The 19,735-nt window shown below is 38.7% G+C and overlaps 1 protein-coding gene across 1 annotated transcript in view; it reads left to right on the plus strand.

The window, feature by feature from the left end:
* Positions 1-19,735, plus strand: part of CACNA2D2 (calcium voltage-gated channel auxiliary subunit alpha2delta 2) — a 675,105-nt gene that overhangs the window by 644,301 nt on the left and 11,069 nt on the right. The window contains exons 25-31 of the mRNA XM_063291953.1: positions 7,031-7,128; positions 8,325-8,415; positions 9,537-9,599; positions 10,799-10,902; positions 11,569-11,667; positions 12,569-12,657; positions 18,324-18,371. Of these exons, the coding sequence (XP_063148023.1) occupies positions 7,031-7,128; positions 8,325-8,415; positions 9,537-9,599; positions 10,799-10,902; positions 11,569-11,667; positions 12,569-12,657; positions 18,324-18,371 (592 nt within the window). The remainder of the gene's footprint in view (positions 1-7,030; positions 7,129-8,324; positions 8,416-9,536; positions 9,600-10,798; positions 10,903-11,568; positions 11,668-12,568; positions 12,658-18,323; positions 18,372-19,735) is intronic.

The following is a 19,735-nucleotide window of genomic DNA, read 5'->3' on the forward strand; positions in this document are numbered from 1 at the left end:
CCTCACAAAACAATAGACAGCCATGTTTCAATCCTATTGAGATCATGACATCATGGAAGCAAAAGTCCCCCAAAGCTTCTCTAAATTAGACCAGACTAAGAGATCTTATAGGTCACAACTACTTTTATTGCAATAGCTCTAGGAGCAGAATCTTGCAAGTCTGAATGTGAACTCTTCCTCACTTTATCTTTGTGTGAACTAGGGAAGGGCTTGTCTGAGACGTTTTCTCATGTTATTTTCTTTGTCTGGGCTCAAGCCCCTCTTATCTGACTGTTGCCTTGGTAGCAGCTCTTCCTCCTGTCCTTCAAGGCCATTTCCTCTGCCCTCTACACACATATTACTATTATATTGTAATACTGTACATAAAAATCACAAAACGCTGCACTTTGTAAGCCTTACTCTATCAAATTTAATTTTTTCAACTCTTTCCACTTTAATTATTTCAAATCTGTGGAGTAGAACATTTGTTATCCAGTCCAGTGTAGTAGGCAGAATTTACACTAGGCTAAGGGAGGCTCAAATTCACAGAACAGTTTGGAGATAAAACTGGAGAGGGAGAGAACCATATATGCTATCTGAGATTTGGGGATTGCAGGGGTGTGGGGGGAGAAGTAGAATTCCATATTCCATAAATAAATAAATCTTGTTAGATTTATGGGCAACACAATATCAGCCCACGTCTCATAAGCTGATGATATATTTGGCATCCAGATGAAATTACAATGATCACTGTTTGAGATGGTCATTTGCAATGGTGAAACACATTTGGTTTCTCCAACCATGGGGATTCAAATACAAATGAAGGCTCTTACATCTTTAATAGTTCTTTAGAAGAGGGAAAGCCAGAAAGAGTCTCACATGAGCATGTCATACTGCCTGAAATCACCCCTTCTACCCAGAATGTTTAAAGATGCACTAATCCAAGCCTCTTCTGGGCCTGAGTTGACCCTCTACCCTTAATATACGAGAAGATGATGGAGGAAATGCAGTTTTAATAGCCTTTCACAAAGTCAGCTTTATATAAGGCAGAATACAGTGGATAGGTGAAGTTCTAATATTTCTTTAAACAGCTATGAGATTTGTTAATCCTACAGAGCAATCCTATACATAAATACTTAGAGTACTGTAATCCTTACTGAACTCCGTGGACTTTATTTCCAGGTAAGTATTGATAGGATTGCAGTCTTAAAATGTGTGAGTCTCATACAAGGATTTTTTTTTAACATTGGCATGAGGAAACTGTCCCTCCAGATAATGCTGAACCAACACAGACAACATCTTTTACTATTGGTCATATTGGGCAGGGCTGCTTAGAACTGTCATTCAACAACATCCAGAGGGACATGGGTTCTTCATCTCTGTTAAACATTCCATTCAGGATAAGAGGGAACAAATAACCAAAAGAAAAACTGATTTCCAAAGAGGGTCCCAGTGCTTTGCAAAAAACAAAGTTCCTTCCTCAGTTTTGGTTCTTCAGTCAGAGAGTTGCAAAGTTTACTTTGCAGGTTGCTGAATGCCCATGAGGAAGTACATTTTTTTTTCTTAAGTTCTGTGGATTCTAGTTTAGACGCTTCTGAAAATGGGGTTCACTGACATTTGTTTCATTCAGTGCTTTACATTTGAGGTGGAGAGTACATGAGGGGAGCTGTAAAATTAGTAGTCATTATCATTGAGGGCTACCAAATCTGGGGTGCAACAATCCAGAGGGCTTCTGCATCTACAGTCTTCTATGTCTCTTTGCTGTCATCATTTAGTGGTTATCTGGATTTTTGCACCCCAGTCCTGGTAGCCCTATTATCATTACTAATGGCTATGTTTTTCTGCAGTAAACACTGTCCACCATAAAAATACATGATTTCCATGGGGCATCTTATAAATCATGGATATCAATTTCAAATTTTCAGTTATTTTTAGATTTAAGATTTTTTTTAGAAAGTGTACTTTTTTGTACAGATATATAGATATAGGGTATAGTCATAAAATAAAGAGGGAAAGACTTCTTATTCTCTTGAAAACATTCTTTGCAATCCAATATCTAATTAGGTCTATCAATTGCAACCTTTCCCAGCCTGATTCCTTTTATATTTGTTAGACTACAACTCCCCCAAGTCCCAGCCAAGATGACTGACAGCCATATAGTCAAATTCTAAGAGGTGTCATGTAACTCATCTGGAAGCTACCAGAGGTTAAGTAATGCAGATTTATCATTATATCAGAACAAGCAGGCTTCTGTTCTATCAAGCATTCATTCATAGTGATTACTGGTGACATTTCTTTAATTCCAGCTACACTGTTTATTAGCCTTTCAGCCCCAATAACACTTTGCAACATGCTGTGGAGACTATATGATAACTCATCATTACTAATATGGCCAATAGTCCATGGTAATTTTCAGAAACCATATATCACTAATAATCTACTTGTGGGTGTGCAAGCACATATATCTGTACATGTTTGTGTAGATATATAGGTGGATGGAATATTGTGTATAGAGAGAACTCTTCAAGAAGCAAAATAAACTGGACAGCCAGGATTTTATGTTGTATTAACATACAGTGATGGAAATTCAAAAGGTTACTAATGCAAAATAAACTTGTATCTTACTTCTGTGAAAAAGTTGTTAGACACTGGTGAATGTCAAATCTTACCCAACTGCTCTACAGAATATATTTTAATTGCTTCTGTTTTCATACACATTCATTTTGTTGGATCTAACAAGTGAGATGCATACTGGACCTGTTACTTGGTTCAAACTCATTAACTCTCTATATTTGAACTGAAGTTTTAAGAGACTTACTGATTTTGTGCCAAAGATGCCTGTGCAACATAGCAAAGTAGTTTTACTTATAGAATGTACTCCACTTATACATGGGCAGGACTTTGCTTTGAATACACTGTGACAGATGCCTTAAGCAAATTACACCCACTGGTATCCCCTCAGCTACACAGCTGTTAAAATATGCAGGAACCTATCATCTTTTACAACTGGCCACCTGCTGGGATGTCCAGTGTGACATTGCCATGAACCCAGAAAAGTCAGTCTCTAAATTACAGGCAGGCAACCTGGTTGGTTGCCTCCAAATCCTTTGGATTACAACTCCAGAATCTGCAGCCAGGATGCCCAATGACAAAGGGTAAGAGGAGGTGTTATCTGAAACATCTGGAGGGCACCAATACCCTTTCTCCTGCTCTAAATGATTGATCCCTTTATATTTAATTCTGGAAGCTATAAAAAAACAGGACCAAATACAAATACATTCTTTATCTTCCATTCCCCATCCCAGACCTTGGTTACTGGCAGTTGAAAGCTAGATCATGCAAACTTTGTAGCTGCAGCTGAATGAAAGCTTCCAAAGGTAGTGGCAAACAGGGATAGGAACAAGCGTATTTCTGTTATATATCTTTACAATTCACAATTATCTATATACAGTATGCAGAGGCGTAGACACATGGCAAGGTACAATCTTGCACACAAGTCAACCCATTAAAGAACTTCATTAAAAATACATTTTTAATATATGAAGCTCAGTATTGAATGTGCATATCCTTCTGCAAGCAAACACCAGCACCTATCTGTCTAAATGAAGGGTACAGATATGTCTATAGTTTGTATGTGTGTCTGTAGAAGTATTTCAGTGCATAATCCTGGAGTAACGCATGGCTGGCCATCCTGTTTTCTATTGCTATGGCGAAGAGCAGTTCACTGTGACTGTCCCAAAAATCTCTGTGCATTGTGGAATCTTGTTTTGTTCCACAAATAAAACAGAACTTTAGTGTTTTCTCTCATTTGTCCCTTTTCCACTCTTTCCTATCCTGTCCCCCACTTTCTCAAAGAGTGGAGTTTTAGGGAAGAAACATTTTGCATAGTTAATATAAAATCAATTGAAGATGGCTGATTTATCAGTGTGTTCCCTCACCCCACCCCCCAAAAAACAGAAACAAAAGAGTAGTGACACTAATTTTAATTATTGGGTTGGACTATGATCAGAGTAAACGAAGAGATCATATCTGATGAGAGCATATGGTAAGTTGAGCACTAGGTGATAAAACAGACATGAATTTGCTAGAGTTTGCAAACTTTGCTCTAGCATCTTTTGAGGGAAAACAAATTCTGTATCAAAACAAAGCATTATAGATAAGAGAATCTTCTACTCTTTTCACAAATTATTGAATCTACATCTCTCCTCTTTCCATTAAGAGAGAGGTAAGTATCTTTATCCCTCATTTACAAAATCCCATACCAAGACCAATGGGGAAAGCAAGAAACAGTGCAGTTGTGCCTCCAAGTTCAGCACCTCTCAAGATAGTATCTCAGGCTCCAGTCACCAAATGCTTGACTTGCTGTTTTTCCTGGGATCTTGTCCTACTTCATTCACCAATGTTCCTGACTACAGTTGAATTGGGTAGCATCCCTTGACAAATAGACAGACAGATAGGTGCTGCATGTACAGTATGTATGTAAACAGTCACATACAAACACCTGCATGTGATTTGGACTGCAGTTGTTGCCATTTATGAAGTCAACCATCGTATTAGAATATAGTGTGTTCCATTTAAGTTATACCTGCTTAACTCAAGCAACCTTTTGGGTAGACTACATACAGTATTAAGAAAGAAAGAAATTTCCCATCCTGAATACATTTCATAATGCTGCAATAATCAGTTAAGTGGGGGAAAAGATGCTAAATTAATCCATCTTCACTCTACCGATTTAACAAGTCTTACTCCAACTTCCACTAATTTTTTTCTAGTCATAAATATATACAGTGAAGAGAAGAGAATGGTTGTGGACTGAATTAGGGGGCAAAGGAAGTACTAACATTTCTGTTTCCTTGCTGTCAGTTCTCCTTGGCCAACCATTCCAAAATTGGAATCCTCTACTGACTGAAAATTATGGAAATTTACAACACATCTGGAAGCAATATGGAATATGGAATCAACACATCTTCATTAGCAATATTGTTTTGTATTACCATGATATAGTCAATCCATATTTGGAAAAATAGGATTTGCCAAGTTAACTTATAGTTTCACCTGTTACCCACTTAACACTAGAAGGATCTTCAGAGGGTTTTAAAAACTGATATTACCTTATTTTTAGAAGATTTATCAATATCTGTTATGTCATCTTAGACTAACCTTTAGGGTTAGAATTAGAAAACAATTGTGTGTAGATATGAAAAGTGATAAATAGTGCCATTGCTGAAGCACTGAGAGCCAGTTTGGTGTAGTGGTTAAGGCAATGGGCCAGAAACTGGGAGGCTGTGAGTTCTAGTCCCGCCTTAGGCATGAAGCCAGCTGGGTGACCCTGGGCCAGTCACTCTCTCTCAGCCCAACTCACCTCACAGGGTGGTTGTTGTGGGGAAAATAGGAGGAGGAAGGAGTATTTGGTGTGTTCACTGCCTTGAGTTATTTATAAAAATAATAAAGGTGGGATCGAAAATAAATAAATAAATAAGCAGGCAGTTCTTTCTGAATTGCAAATAAACAGTAAAGTCCTATATCAGAAACTTGCAAGAAAAGAACCTTGAAAAAAGATGCTGAAAGTGATCCTAGAAAGATAACTTGAATGGTTTTAGTAAGATTTAGGGCTGCATAAACTGACGCAGTATATCAGTAACTGGCACTGCATATACCTCTTTTACCTGGAGGTGGCTATGGCTTATCTTCATGCCTTTCAATATGGTTTATTTGGGGCTACTGTACATACAATCTTCAAAAACAATTTAACTGAAGTAGGCAAGAGGTAGTTCCAGTAAAGAATTTTACCTGTTCCCTGCCATCAAATAACATTACCAGAATAAAACAAAATAATATTCACAGCTAGAAGGTCTGCTGCTCCCTCTAGAGAAGTGGTGGGCAGCATGAAGCTCTCTGAGGTCCAGATATTGATGAACCTCCATTGCTGGCATTCTTTACAACTGACCATCCTGGTTCATGTTCTGGGAATTCTAGTTCAACAACATCTGGATACCCACAAGCTCCCTATTGCTGCTCTAGAGAGACTGGCTACCTTAAGGTCAGTAATACCAAATCTGCATCCTTAACATCTCACTGAGGGATCCCATTGCTTATCTAATGGATCCACCTTTTTAAAGTGTTGCTTCCCCCCCGCCCCCAACATCATTGTGAAAGCTACAATCAAAGCTAAATTTTATAACTAGCATGGTCACACTTCTATATAAGGACCTTATTGAAAATCACAGTAAAGACTGATGTCTGTAAAGAAATTCACAAAAGCAGATCAAGAGTTTAATTAAGCTGCAGACCCTGAAGGAATTAAAATAAGCCACTAAGTTCTTGGAGGAATATAGTACACAATTATTGCAGAAATCTGAAAAGGCAGTGATGCATAGTTCCACCCAGTACTCTGTGCTGTGGTTTAGGTGGTATTAAGAAGCCATTCAGATGGTGTTTTATGATATCAGTGAATAACAGAAAAGAGTGTATGCCACAGATTTTTATGTGGCCAATAAATTCCCAAAGGCTCCCTACTGCTCTTTCATAAATTGACTTTGTATTATTTTATAGCCTTCTGGTTACTCTTGAGAGGTGCTGTAACACCAGTCTGAAAAGGCTGAATAACAGCTTTTCTATGCAGACTGTGAGCCATAGCATGAAACCCATTCATACACTCTCCCCCATCCTCAAAGACACACTAGTATATATTATACAGATACTAGATTTGAAATACAGTATTTCAGATTCTTACACATATTTCTTTCCCTACCCATACACAGATTTAAGACATCTGTAAAAATAAAGGCCAAGTAGCCTTAAGTATTGATAATTCATTATACTTGACATAACCCTGAACCATGTTTCTGAGCAGAGGTAGTGGGGGTGAGGATATGACTCATTAAATAACTCCACATATTTCCCACCTCCCTTGTCTTAACCATACCCAACAATAAATCTGAGTAGCTGCTTTACCCGTGCTGAGCACATGATTAGGCCAATTCTGAGAGAAAAGAAACTAACCGTAACTTTTTCATCCTTCCAATCGACAAATCTTTTCCTCGTAACCCAGAGAATATTGCAAAGACCTCAACCTGTCGGATAACAACACTGAATTCCTGGAAAACTTTATTGCCCTCATGGAAAAGGTGACGCCTGACTCCAAACAATGTAAGTACCCCAAAGGCCTGTGGTGGACACCAAGCCTCATCTCAAGGAAGGCTCGGCGTTCTGTGAGTGAGAGAACCCAGGGAAATCCATTAGTAAGCAGTAATGGATTGATCTACTTGCAAAGACACGCATGGGGAAGGTTTGCCAAAACTAGGTTATTGAAACGAAGTTGTATGTTTATGTCTGAATAAAGTGTTAAGATGGTGTGTCTATTTTGTATCTGGGAATTGTTACCTTAAGATTAGATGGATTTCATAAGACAAGGCTATAAATCAGCCTTTCCCAGTGTAGCAGCCCTGAGGTGTACTGGACTACAGCTCCCAGAATTCCCAACCACTAGGACCAGTTCTGAAAGGCTGATATAAATGATTAGCCACCACAGTTAAGATTTAAAATGCAGCCCAAATGTCATGTCTAGTTAGCTAGCCCAAATGGGATCAATGGGACTTACCTTCAGAGAAGTGTGCAGCCATTTGGTAACATTGCTTGCCAATCTCACGTTTGACCACAGGCATGTGGACTACTTCAGGCTTGACCTGGCTTGAATCAGGTCACATTTCGTAAGAGGCTAGAGCTCTCTGATCTTATGACTACAAGACGTACCTCATTAAAACATCCCCTGCAGCATGTAGCCAGCCCGTAGTTCAGCTGTGCAAATGAGACACGGGAGCCATGGGATTCCATTCCTTTAGGGACGGGCTTTGATCAGGTAGCCTTCAGATGTTAAAAGTATGCTTCCATGGGAAGTAGTTCAGTCAATCCCCTTCCATCTCTGTCAAGTATAGAAGTGTCATTCTAGCATGTTTGTTTCTTCGTTACACTTTGTGTGCCCCAAACAACGAAAGCACCCTATGAATCTGTCTCTGGGTGCATACGGTACAGAAACACATTACTTACCACCTCCAAACTGAAACAGCAAGAAAAGCCACAGACCTGAGCTGACTGACTTCCAGTACTGAGAAGGGTTTCTGAAAACATTGAGAAAAATATCTATAACTTAAAAAAAATAAAGTGATGAAATACTGCTAAATATCTACACCAGGGCATCCTAACTCCAGGTTAGTGAATAATGAATGCAGAAATTTGGTATTGCCTTCATCTGTCTCTTTGCAAATAAAGTGGTGAGCAGAATGATTCTCGTGGCTCTTCATATAAGCAAACTTCCGGTTTTTGAACATCTGTTGTTTTCTCTTAAGGTGACAACTTCCTTCTTCACAACCTTATCCTCGACACTGGAATCACGCAACAGCTGGTGGAAACAGTATGGAAGAATCAAGATTTAAGCACGTAAATAAAACATCTGAAACATGCTAGTGATATTTTGGCTCTCCCTGTGAGAACATTATTCAGTTGGGAGCAAATTAATTGCACCTTTTTGTAAGGTGGTCTTTCCGTGGCAGCCTTGTTAATATAGGCTAAATTAAATGGCCTGGAGACCATGTTGAAAATTAATGGTGGGTGAGGCTGTGCAAATCCTTTGAAAGAGGTGGTTCACATGTTGCAAAAGCACATATGGAACATGTCTCTCTTAATTCTTAAAGCAGCTGCACCTTTATCCAGGCTTACACCGCTGCTGTATAAGCTGCTTCTGACTGTCTCCACATATGTGTGCAAGCTCAGCTATATTGTGAAGAGTATGGAAGCAGCTGGAAGCACCTTATGAAGCATGTGCAGAACCTGGGGAAAAGGTTCAGCTGCTTTAAGAGTGGTATTTCATATACCCTCTTGTACAGTGCAAAGCACTTCTTCTTTTGGCACAGACTTTTCTCCATTCATTTTCATCTGGATCTCCAGGTCATTGTATTGTGCCTATTTGCACAGCCCTAATGTTGGGCTTGAGTGTTCAGGAAGGTGTTGGTATGAAGGTTTTCTTCATCAAGGAGTAGGTAATTCATGGATTGCTGCCTTTGGTGCAAACCCTCGAGCCCCCTGCAGTCTTGCTGCTTTTGACACTCAGCAATGCAATGTGCAGCCGAAAACTTGATAGGAGATTACCATTTTACAATATTTACAATATTTCTCAGATTCAGGGTGGTTTTTGTTTTTTCAGTTTTGATGTAGCCATGGTAACTTTTTACTTCCTGTTCAGTAACAGTATAAATTAACCATCTATACATAGGAATAGGAATAGGTACAGTTGAATGACTGTTGGGAAGGTTTTGTGCTGTGTATGAGCCAAGACTCTGCACATTGGAAACCCACTAAATATACGATCATTATAATGACTGCTCATATGTTAAAGTTTCTAGAGCGATATCTGGTGATCTCTTGCAGAGAAAGAAAGAAAGAGAAAAGACAGACTAATTTACTAACATGTAATCTTATTACAATGATATGTCAGGAAGGAGGGACATTTGGAGCTACCTTATCCCTAAATTCTAACTTCTTTTATTTCTGTCTTACTGCAGATATAGCCTCCTAGCTGTATTTGTTGCCACAGATGGTGGCATCACCCGTGTTTTCCCTAACAAGTAAGTTGTTGTTGTCATTATGGCACTGTGATCCATAAGCATCTGTATACAGATAAATAGATTAATCAACTTTCTTTTCTTTGGTCTGTGCAATCCAAGCTGGTCCCTTGGAAATCATAATAGAATTACATGTACGGTCTATCTTGTGACTGCCTGATAGCCAAAGCCTCTTCCCAGATTCTTCTGAGTAGGCCAAAGGGGAGAGAAAATCGGTGGCCCCATTCACCAGCAGCAGCCCCAGGCTGATTACCACTGAAGAAAGACAGCAGTGAAAAAAGTTTCCTAACTCTGATCTTTGGTATCTAATGAGGCCAGGCATTTTTATTTCCTCTGTATGTCTTTTAAAGATGTGAACAAGCCTTTTTTGTTTCTACAAGAATGTTGAGAGTGGGTGTCTTAAAAAAAACCTCAAGGACATCTGAATGTGATATGATATTGAAGAACTGTCCTAAATGATGGGATTACTGCAACTCATATCCTGCAGGGGAAAACAATTTGCATGGCTAACTACCATCTTCAGAGGAGTATTCTTACTGATTTGCAATAGTTAAATTCAGTTATTTAATATAGCTAAATTTTGCATGGGTTCAAAGGAAAGACGCTCTTCACGTGCAAAACAATTGTTAGGTTTAACCACGTTTTTTTAATCTATTCTTTGTGATTTTAGACATTGCCTTGAATGCCTAAGTGGCAGACAGTAATATTACTTGACACTCCCCAAACCAAGTGCAGCCTTCTAGGAACTACATAAATATCCTGATATTTCATATTCTTGGAAAAACAAAAATAATAGATTTGTCAAGCACTCAGCTCTATGCAAAATGAATATTATTTTATGGCCCAAGTAAAAAAAAGTTGGTAGGATTTACTCTAGTGGATTTCTGCAATCTTCTGAAACAAATAATATAACTCAGTTCTAATTTTTAAAAGGCAATACTGTAATCTTCATCAAATGACATTAAGACCTGTCTCTATTGCCATTTTATAATCTCATGGATTAAACATCTGTTTGATTACATATTGAAAAATTTATAGGAAACGTGTTTGATGAACATCTGGATTTTTGCAGTCTCAAGAGCAGACTGCCTCTTTAAAAAATCTAGATTACATGCTAACTTTTATGAATATACTTGATTTGGGGACCTACGTCCGTGAAAAATGAAATTGGTAACATTCTATGGGTGTGATTTCTATGAAAGAGCTGCAGAAGATTGGGAAGAAGACCGGGAGCCCTTCAATGCCAGCTTTTATCGGAGGAGCCTAGATAATAAAGGCTACATCTTCAAGCCACCTTACCGAGATCGTAAGTAGCATCTCTGGGCAGTTTTGCTATATTTTCAGTTGTATAGTCTTTACAAGTATGAAGCTCCAAGAGATAGCAACAAACTCTTGGTCATAGCTGGCTTGCATGCTGGCTTGGGAATTCTGCGCCTTGAAGTCCACATATCCGAAAGTTGCTAAGGTTAAGAAACACTTCCCTATAGGGACACTCTTCCTATACTTTATTAGGGACCTCTGATATGCAAATCTATGCTGCGTAGGGATGGGGCACTCAGTCATAGGATATCATAGGAAATAAATTACTTTGGTCTGGTCTGTTTATATTTTATGGTGCATATTTAATTTTTGTCATGTTATTTGTTGCCAGAGTCTGTTAGAATTGGGCAAGTTAGATGTTAGATAGATAGACAGACAGACAGGATTACCATTCACATTGGTTGCCCAGGAGCAATGGGCATAGCTTAAGACCTTAATTACTAGATAGCAGGATGGAAGAGGCAGCCTTTCATTTTGTTGTCAAGGTGAATTGGGAAGTAACCATTGGCAGGAAGACAGCTTTTCATGAAACCATAAAAATAGAGCATTATCAGATTGTTTCATCTAGCCCAGAGAGTTTCCTGTAGCAGTCCTGCTGTCAGTGTTATCCACCAGAAAATGTCATATCCTTTTTCCTCTTCTCTCTAAATAGCCAACTACAGAGGATCAGACCTGGACAGCAGTGCAGTTGGGATCCTGGTTAGCACAGCTGTAGAACTCAACTTAGGAGAAAGGCATCTGAAGCCAGCAGGTAAGAGTGTTGCAGTGTTTGTCTATAATTTTGTCCCAGAGTTCTTCTGTCCTGATCTCTTAATCTGCCTTAGTTCATCATAGGCTTCCTGGACTCTGTAACCATTCCATATTTCTCTAGACGTACATTCCACCTCCTCTGAGACTTGAGCGACCAAGGCCACAACTGGAGGGGGCAAGCAGGGCACGTGCCCCAGGCGCCATGCTGGGAGGGCACCAAAATGGGCATGGAATCCATGTTTGCCCCAGGTGACACAGACCCTAGTTGTGGGCCTGTGAGCATCAGTGCAATTATGTTGGAAAGTTATGTGAACAAACCCCATTGGGCTATAATCATTAGAGTGTAACTCTTCATGTTCTTACAGAATTATCCTATGTAAGAATAACAGAAGAGATTTTCAAGATAGCCTAGAGACAAAGTCCATGTGGCTCAATAAATGGATTCTTGATCTAAGGCATATGATTATTTAAATGTACAAACTGATTTTAAAACTCAATAATATCAATGTTTTGAAAGTCACATTGTCACTAGGTTGCTCATTTGTTGCTTTTGAGTGGGCACAAATACTATATACATGTGGGTTATATCTGAGAAAAATATAAAAATTGTGTAGATAGAGAAATCAGAACTTGTGTTTTATGGGAGAAATTAGGTTGGATTCTTGCCTGCGGTCCCTGCAGCTGATCTGGGGGATTTTCCCTGTTTCCCAGTGACCACCCCCATTCCTCATGTATTTAAGAAGTTGTCTTGATCTTCCAAAGAGACATTTCAGGGGAACTCAAGAAGCTGCAGGAGAAAGGAACAGCAAATTATCCTCCCACAAATGTCCTTGCATTCATATTCCTCAAATCAAAGTTTCTATCTTCAAATAAAAAAACAAAACAAATTCTGTTCCCCCCAGTGGTTGGAGTAAAACTTGACTTGGAGGCCTGGACACAAAAATTTAAAGTCCTTGCTAGCAATCAAACGGATCAGCAGAAAACACGACGAGTAAGTAATGAAAACATATGTGTGTGTGTTCCTAGGAGTGATACTAGGATCTTGATATTTGAAAAGAATGTGATTGAAGCTATGGAATTTTCTGTTTTTAAAATAAACAAATAAATAAATAAATATTGCTTTAATATACAATAAAAGGAAAAGCAAAAAAAGGAAAGAAAATAAAAATATATTAGGCAATAAAAGGAAAAAAAGGAAACAACAAAAACATATTATGTTACATGTTACAACCTAATAAGTTACGTTGCTTGGTTGCTCTTTTATATTTTGTATTTTATATTTGTATATTGTATATGTTTTAATGTCATATGGTTTGAGAGGGGTTATTTATTGTTTGATTTTTATGCTGAATGCTACCCACGGCCATACTGTTTGAGTTGGGTGGCCTTATAAATCTTGCTAATAAGTAAATAATTAATAATACATACAAAAAATCATTCAGCTTAATTTTAAACACATCATTAAACACTTACTGTGTACAATATTAATCAATCTTTTCATTATATTGCTAGAGAATCAATTCATAAAAAGAAAGCAAATATGCATTAATTATTCAAGATAGTAAATGTGGGATTACTGTGTCATTCCAACAGTGAAAAATAGTTTGTTTTTTCCAGCCCCCATGTTGATAAATCCATAATTCTTCATAGTGTGATAAATTTACAAGTTTTTGGTATATAAAACAAAAGTGTATTCACTCATTTAAAACTTAATGAATTTTGTAAAACTGCATTAACAGACTAATGGATATTAAACCAAACAGCACACTAGTGGGATGATCCTAAATTATATAACTGTCATTCACCCATCCTACACTTCCAAAATAATTAAGCTGACAACCAACTCTTTTTTAATCATTCACTTTAGGGGATTAGGAAACATGAAAAAAGTATTTTATTGAATTAGTCTCAGCTTAGGATCATACGAAACATACTTAATATTCATATATATGAATATATGAATATTAACTACGTTTCTTATGTTCCTAAGATGAGACTAATTCAATAAGTCTGTTGGGGGAGATGGGCGGTGATAAAAATTCGATAAATAAATAAATATATCCATGTTCTTCCCTTTTAGGGTAAGCAATGTTATTTATAGTGTAGAAAGGGAGTAAGAAATTGTAAGCCAATAATAATAAATTTCTCTATCCATTTTCCCATCTTTATAAATATTCAATCAAATTCATTTACTTGCTCTATTTTCCCCAGCTTAAAGCAACGTATAGCTGACCGTGCTGGAATACTGGTTTCTCCAGACAAATCAGCACATTCTCCATGGTTTGTCCTTGCACTTTATGTATAGTGAGAGCAAAGCATGACTGTATCAGGAACTGCAAACGAGGCAGACCCTGCTTTTGGTATTCCACACTTAGCATATAAGCAATACACCTACCAAAGAGACCATGTGTTCCAATGAGGTGCTTCATGAACAACTTTCTCTTCAAGCTGAATACCCCTGCAATTGAATCTGGATTAAGTTGTGAATAAATACTCTTGTGATTAAATACTCTTGCAATTAAATACACTAGCAATTGAATCCTCTTGTGATTACATCCAGCCAAGTCATCTGACTGCTGATTCAAAAAAAGATGCTGTCAGATTTCTGGCCAGTTTGGATTGCATGTCATCATAATGAAAAATGAAGCATTGCTATACTTCTGTATTTACATCATGGTGTCTTGACATCATTCCGTCATATATCTCAGCCCACCAACAAATGTTGAAGAGAAAATGCTGGGCCTTCCAATGTTTCTAAAATCATCATAATTAACTGCATCAGTCAGGTCGCTGTATGTTGTTGATCTCAAAATTGCTTCATTAATTTGGATGTAACTCAGCCTCTTGCTTTCAATCTTAGCAGCCATGTCAACCAAGTATTGTTGGAATAGACTTCCTCCTCTGAGAAGGTTATCAAACTCATTCTCATGGTCCATTATTTGATACACAAAGTAACATATTGTCATTAGTCTCTTGTTGTTCATCGTTTGGAGCTGATGATGCCAGCCATTGTCTCCAAGTGAAAAGAAAAATAAGTATTGAAAGCTGTCATAGGAGCGATAGGACTCTAAAATTATTTGCAAACCAACTCCTCATTCTTTCAACATAATGTGGCATGATCTTGCTTCAGGTTTGGTGTTGTTTGGTATAATGACGGTGACTTCGTTGGCAATTTGTGCATTAAATCTTCTCTCATGTTCAAATTCTGGTCTCTGGTCAGGATCAATGACAATAAACACTTCTGGCATGTCTTGAATTTGTTATTTTGCAAGCTGAAGGGATGCCGTGTACGGGTTTCATTGTCATAGTAGTTTCTCCAATAATTCAACAATCTCAGGTTGAATTCTGTTATTGTGGAGTATACCCATTCTCAATTCCACACTGTCTTGAGGATCCATGAAGTAAATCTGAAGGAATTTGGCTTGCTGGTTGGGGTCTAGGCATTAAATGTCCATTGTAATGATGGATATGCCCTTGAATAATCACAGAAGGATTCCATCTGCTCCTTGTTGGAAGGACTACTTTGGCACCAAAGGACATCATTTGGAGTATTGTCTGATGTTCTTCCTGAACTCATTTGCAATAGTTTCATCATTATTGTATAAATTGAGGAGTTCGTTAGGTAGAGGTTGCAAATTGCCTATCCTAACCTTTCCCTTCATGAGCAGAAATTGGGAGTTTCTCCAGGGAACAGGCAGGCACGACAGTGAGGGCAGACTTTGGCCATTGCACCAACATCCGCAGAAATACTGTGCCATGCGAGTCATGCATTTTCCCTTGCTCTTTCTCTGTTGAGGTCTTGTCATCAAAGGCAGGTATTGTCGTGTTGAGGAACTCTCACAATAATTACTGTTTGCCACATATTCCTAAGTTGATCTTCCCTTTCCTCCTGCGTCTCTTCTTGTGCCCTCATTCTGTGGCTTTTGTTGTCACTCTGGAGACATGCAGCCCTTTCATCCTCCATTTGTTCATATCTTTTGCTATTTGTTCTTTGTCTCTGATCCTGAAGAAGTACACACCAGCCCCCTGAGAAACCATGATTAAAAATGAATAATTTATTAAATTTATATGCCACTCAACTCCCAGAAACTCTGGATGGTTTACAATTGTTAAAAACATTTTAAAAGAAAGAACAATACAAAAACACAAAGCATCACAAAACAGAAGAACAGTTGAAGGGAAAATCCTCACTCCACCCCGGGTCTGGCTAACTACAGAAAGGGAAACCAACCAAAAACTTTGGGGAGTTAATAGCTCAGCCAAGCTGAAGCAGGTGCTAGTAGGCAAACGGTCAACACCATGGTTTAAACAAAAATCAACATTATTAAAGATGCCAAAAAGAAGATAAGGTTCCCCATACAACACACAGTTTAAAAAGATACGCCTGATGCAATTCTAACTAGAACTAAACCACTCAGTTTTCAATCTTGCCTGAAGTCATCCCCTCATCCAGGACTCCAGCCAACTCTCTCCACAAGACCCCAAACTCTTCCTAAGAGAGCCCTCTTCTTTTCCTTTATTGGCCTCGGGTCAGGTGACTACCTCTTGCACATAAGGTTGGCTGCTTCCTTAAAGGTCAGGTGCTCCCCACTACAATAATATTCCATAATTCAGAATATTCACTTTCTCACATGCTTCCTCTAAATCAATAGAAATACAATTTACTTTCCTGCTCACATTCATGCATTTCTCAGTGACCTGCTGAAGAGTACAAATTGGTCCATGCACATTCTGCTACACATAAAACTACAGTATGCTTCCCAAATTTTGCCTTGTCACTTGCCATATCCTTTCAACTGGAATCCCACTGAACGCCTTCTCAGAATCTTAGTTTTTGCATTTGGTCTTGTTATCTATCTCTTTCTATAAGGGAACAATAATAGCATTCATGAAAGCACAGATGCTGACTTCACACAAGTTAAACAAGTTGTACAGGCACTCCATAAGCAAGCCAATGTCAAATCATGCTTTTAGATTTATATTTGTTTGCCATGTGTATGTATGAATGGTCTTACACATAAACCACATATCTGAAACAGACCTTTTTCTAAACAGATACTCACCAAAGTGTCAGTATTCTCATTCATTTGTGAGTCTCCAAATGGCACGATCACTTTTTCTGTACTCTTTTGTCTTGTTTATACTCAGCCATTCATGTCACCTAAAAGACTAACCTTTTCCTGCAGTTTGCATTTGATCAGAATTTTGCACTTTTCCCCCAAATTTATCCCTGGTTCTTCCATTATCAGCTTTCACTGGAGCATGCATGCATGCATGCATGCATGCATGCATGCATGCATGCATGCATTTATTTATTTATTTATTTATTTATTTATTTATTTATTTATTTATTTATTTCTCAAATTTAGTCACATGCAAGTATCACCAATCAATGGATTCCTATTTTCATAGGCACTCACAGCAACCTAGATGACAACAATTCATTCATTCTGACATACATCCTGTTCCAAAATTGAAACAGTGAATTTGAGGATCAGAACATTATGTGATGGAATGTTTTTCACACCTTTAGAGGTGTAGTGTATTAAGATCCAAAGTTTCAGGTCTGGCATGAGCAACCTGTTGGCAGCTCCTTAAAGGAGCTGTGTCTTTTTCTGGTCCTCAACTCCTTAATGCTCCCTTGACTACAGCTCATATTTTCCTGAGCCTACGTGACTATCGTATGAGCCCAGGAGAAGCATGGCTCCTTTAAGCAGCTGTCAGTGGGTACACAGAGAATGCCCATGCCAGACTTGGGGCACCTTTGCCTACTTCAGATCTGAATATTCCACTTCTGTAGAAAGTACAATGCATTCTATCACAGAATGTTGAATTTGCACTCACATGCAAATGTGAGTAGATTAATTGGTACCGCTTCGGCGGGAAGGTAACAGCGTTCCGTGCAGTCATGCCGGCCACATGACCACGGACGGGTCCTATGGACAACGCCGGCTCCAAGGCTTTGAAACGGAGATGAGCACCGCCCCCTAGAGTCGGACACGACTGGACTTTACGTCAAGGGAAACCTTTACCTTTACCTATAGAAAGTACAATGCATTCTATCACAGAATGTTGAAGGTACTGAGAATTCCATGCTAAGCCCTCAGAGTTCTTGAATCACTGCAGCATGAGAGTTATCTTGGACTTGTCAATTTCTCTCTTCCATCTTATTATTCTTGGAAGGCAGAACGTGTTATCCTACTTCATACTATTATCTCTTTTCCCAGATTCATATGGAACAAAGAAGTCTTTCAAATGTCTTCATTTAAAGTCAGACAAAAACTGGATTTTGGCACACATTAACTAGAACCAGTAAAGATCTTTCAACACTTGTAAGGTGTGTTTTATGTAGCAAATCACAGCTTAAAAGTGGCAAACGCAACCTGAAAAAGTTTACGTTTCTGAATAGTGTTGAAATATGCCTTATATCTATCTACCTAGCTATCTAGCTATCTTAGTACATCATTGCTGTTATAGAATATGAATAACCACTGAAATTCTCTTGGAACTCTTTCCTTTCTTACAGTTCTTATCAGCCTGTAGAACTGTTAGACACTGATTCTGAAAGATTTGTAGACAATCTGGATTTAAATAAACCAATTCTAAGATTTGTCTAGAATGCCCTTGATTTCATTGCCTTCTTTTGTTTGTTTGCAGTGTGACCTCTCCACAAGCTGTGAGATGGACTGTGATACTAATGACAAGGTAAATAGGTGCAACACAACCGGATGGATCCTTCTGACCCAGGAGACTATTTAAAAATCCACTTGATTTTTAAAGTTCAGAAAGTAAGCCATTTAAAGTTGGTTTTTTGGAAATACTGAGTAGGACTGCAAAAGTAACAGTACATTATGATATGAAGGACAATGCCTCCACCCGCCCCCCCAAGAAGTAAGCTACTAATCTACCTGCTGCCTAGAGCAACTAATGCCAACATCCAAACATCGCAAGTTGTACCCGAGATTCTTTTTTTTTTTCAAATTGGCAGTGTAAGAGTTTGTGATTTGGATTGTGCATTCAGTGAGTTATTTCTCCTGTTGCAGGAAGGATGTTGCCTTTGCTCAGTAAAAAGGCCATCTGTAACCTTGTAATAAGCTTGCTTGTTTGTTTGTTTGTTTGTTTGTTTGTTCGCTAGGCTTCTGTGGTGCTGCAATCATGTCTGGCTCTGAAAGGCTTCTATTCCTCCAAAATAGTAATAATTGAAAACAGAAGCTTTACAGTATAGCAAGAAAATGTCCCAGTGCCAAGGAACACTGGGAACCCATATCCACAATCACACGCACATACACACCCAGAGAGACAACAGCAACCACTCAGACCCCAAAGTCCTACTGAGAACAATCAGGCCTTGATGGCTTTATGGAAAACTAAGAGGATCAGAGCCCATCTGATATCAAGAGAATACTCTTCTGGAGAAGGGCAGGCAGTGACGGATGTCTGCAAAACCTAGAGCAGTGTTTCTCAACCTTAGCAACTTTAAGATGTGTGGACTTCAACTCCCAGAATTCCCCAGCCAGCCATGCTGGCTGGGGAATTCTGGGAGTTGAGGTCCATACATCTTAGTTGCCAAGGTGGAGAAACACTGACCTAGAGGGTAATGGCAGTGCTGTCTGCCCACATTTACCCACCCCTGCCTCAATAAGCACCAGTTGATTCACCAATTTAAAACCAATCATCAACTAGAATAGAGTGTGCAAATCTTATGCCCGGCTATGCTTTGCAGAGCTTCCAGACTTCATGCCCCCACCATTAGCCTGCCTTTTAAAAATGTTCCCCATTGTAACTTATTCCTTTGGCAGCCTCTGAGACGTATAACCTTCTTTCTTCCTGCTCTCAAACATACTTCTTCCTGAACTTGTGCCTTGTACAACAAACACTCTTGCTTTCACCGTAGAAGAACTCAGCCATCATTCAGCCAGCCAGCCAGCCAGCTAACCAATAAAAATAAATGAAAGGAGGGAGGAGAGAACCATTTATTTTAAAGGTGGATTATAGGAAAGGAGTGGGGGGAATCCTTCAACTTTAAAGTTATATTGGGGAACCATTAATTTTTTTGATGGATTAGAAGA

Source organism: Candoia aspera, chromosome 2 (genome assembly GCF_035149785.1).
Source record: "Candoia aspera isolate rCanAsp1 chromosome 2, rCanAsp1.hap2, whole genome shotgun sequence".
NCBI classification, from domain to species: Eukaryota; Metazoa; Chordata; class Lepidosauria; order Squamata; family Boidae; genus Candoia; species Candoia aspera.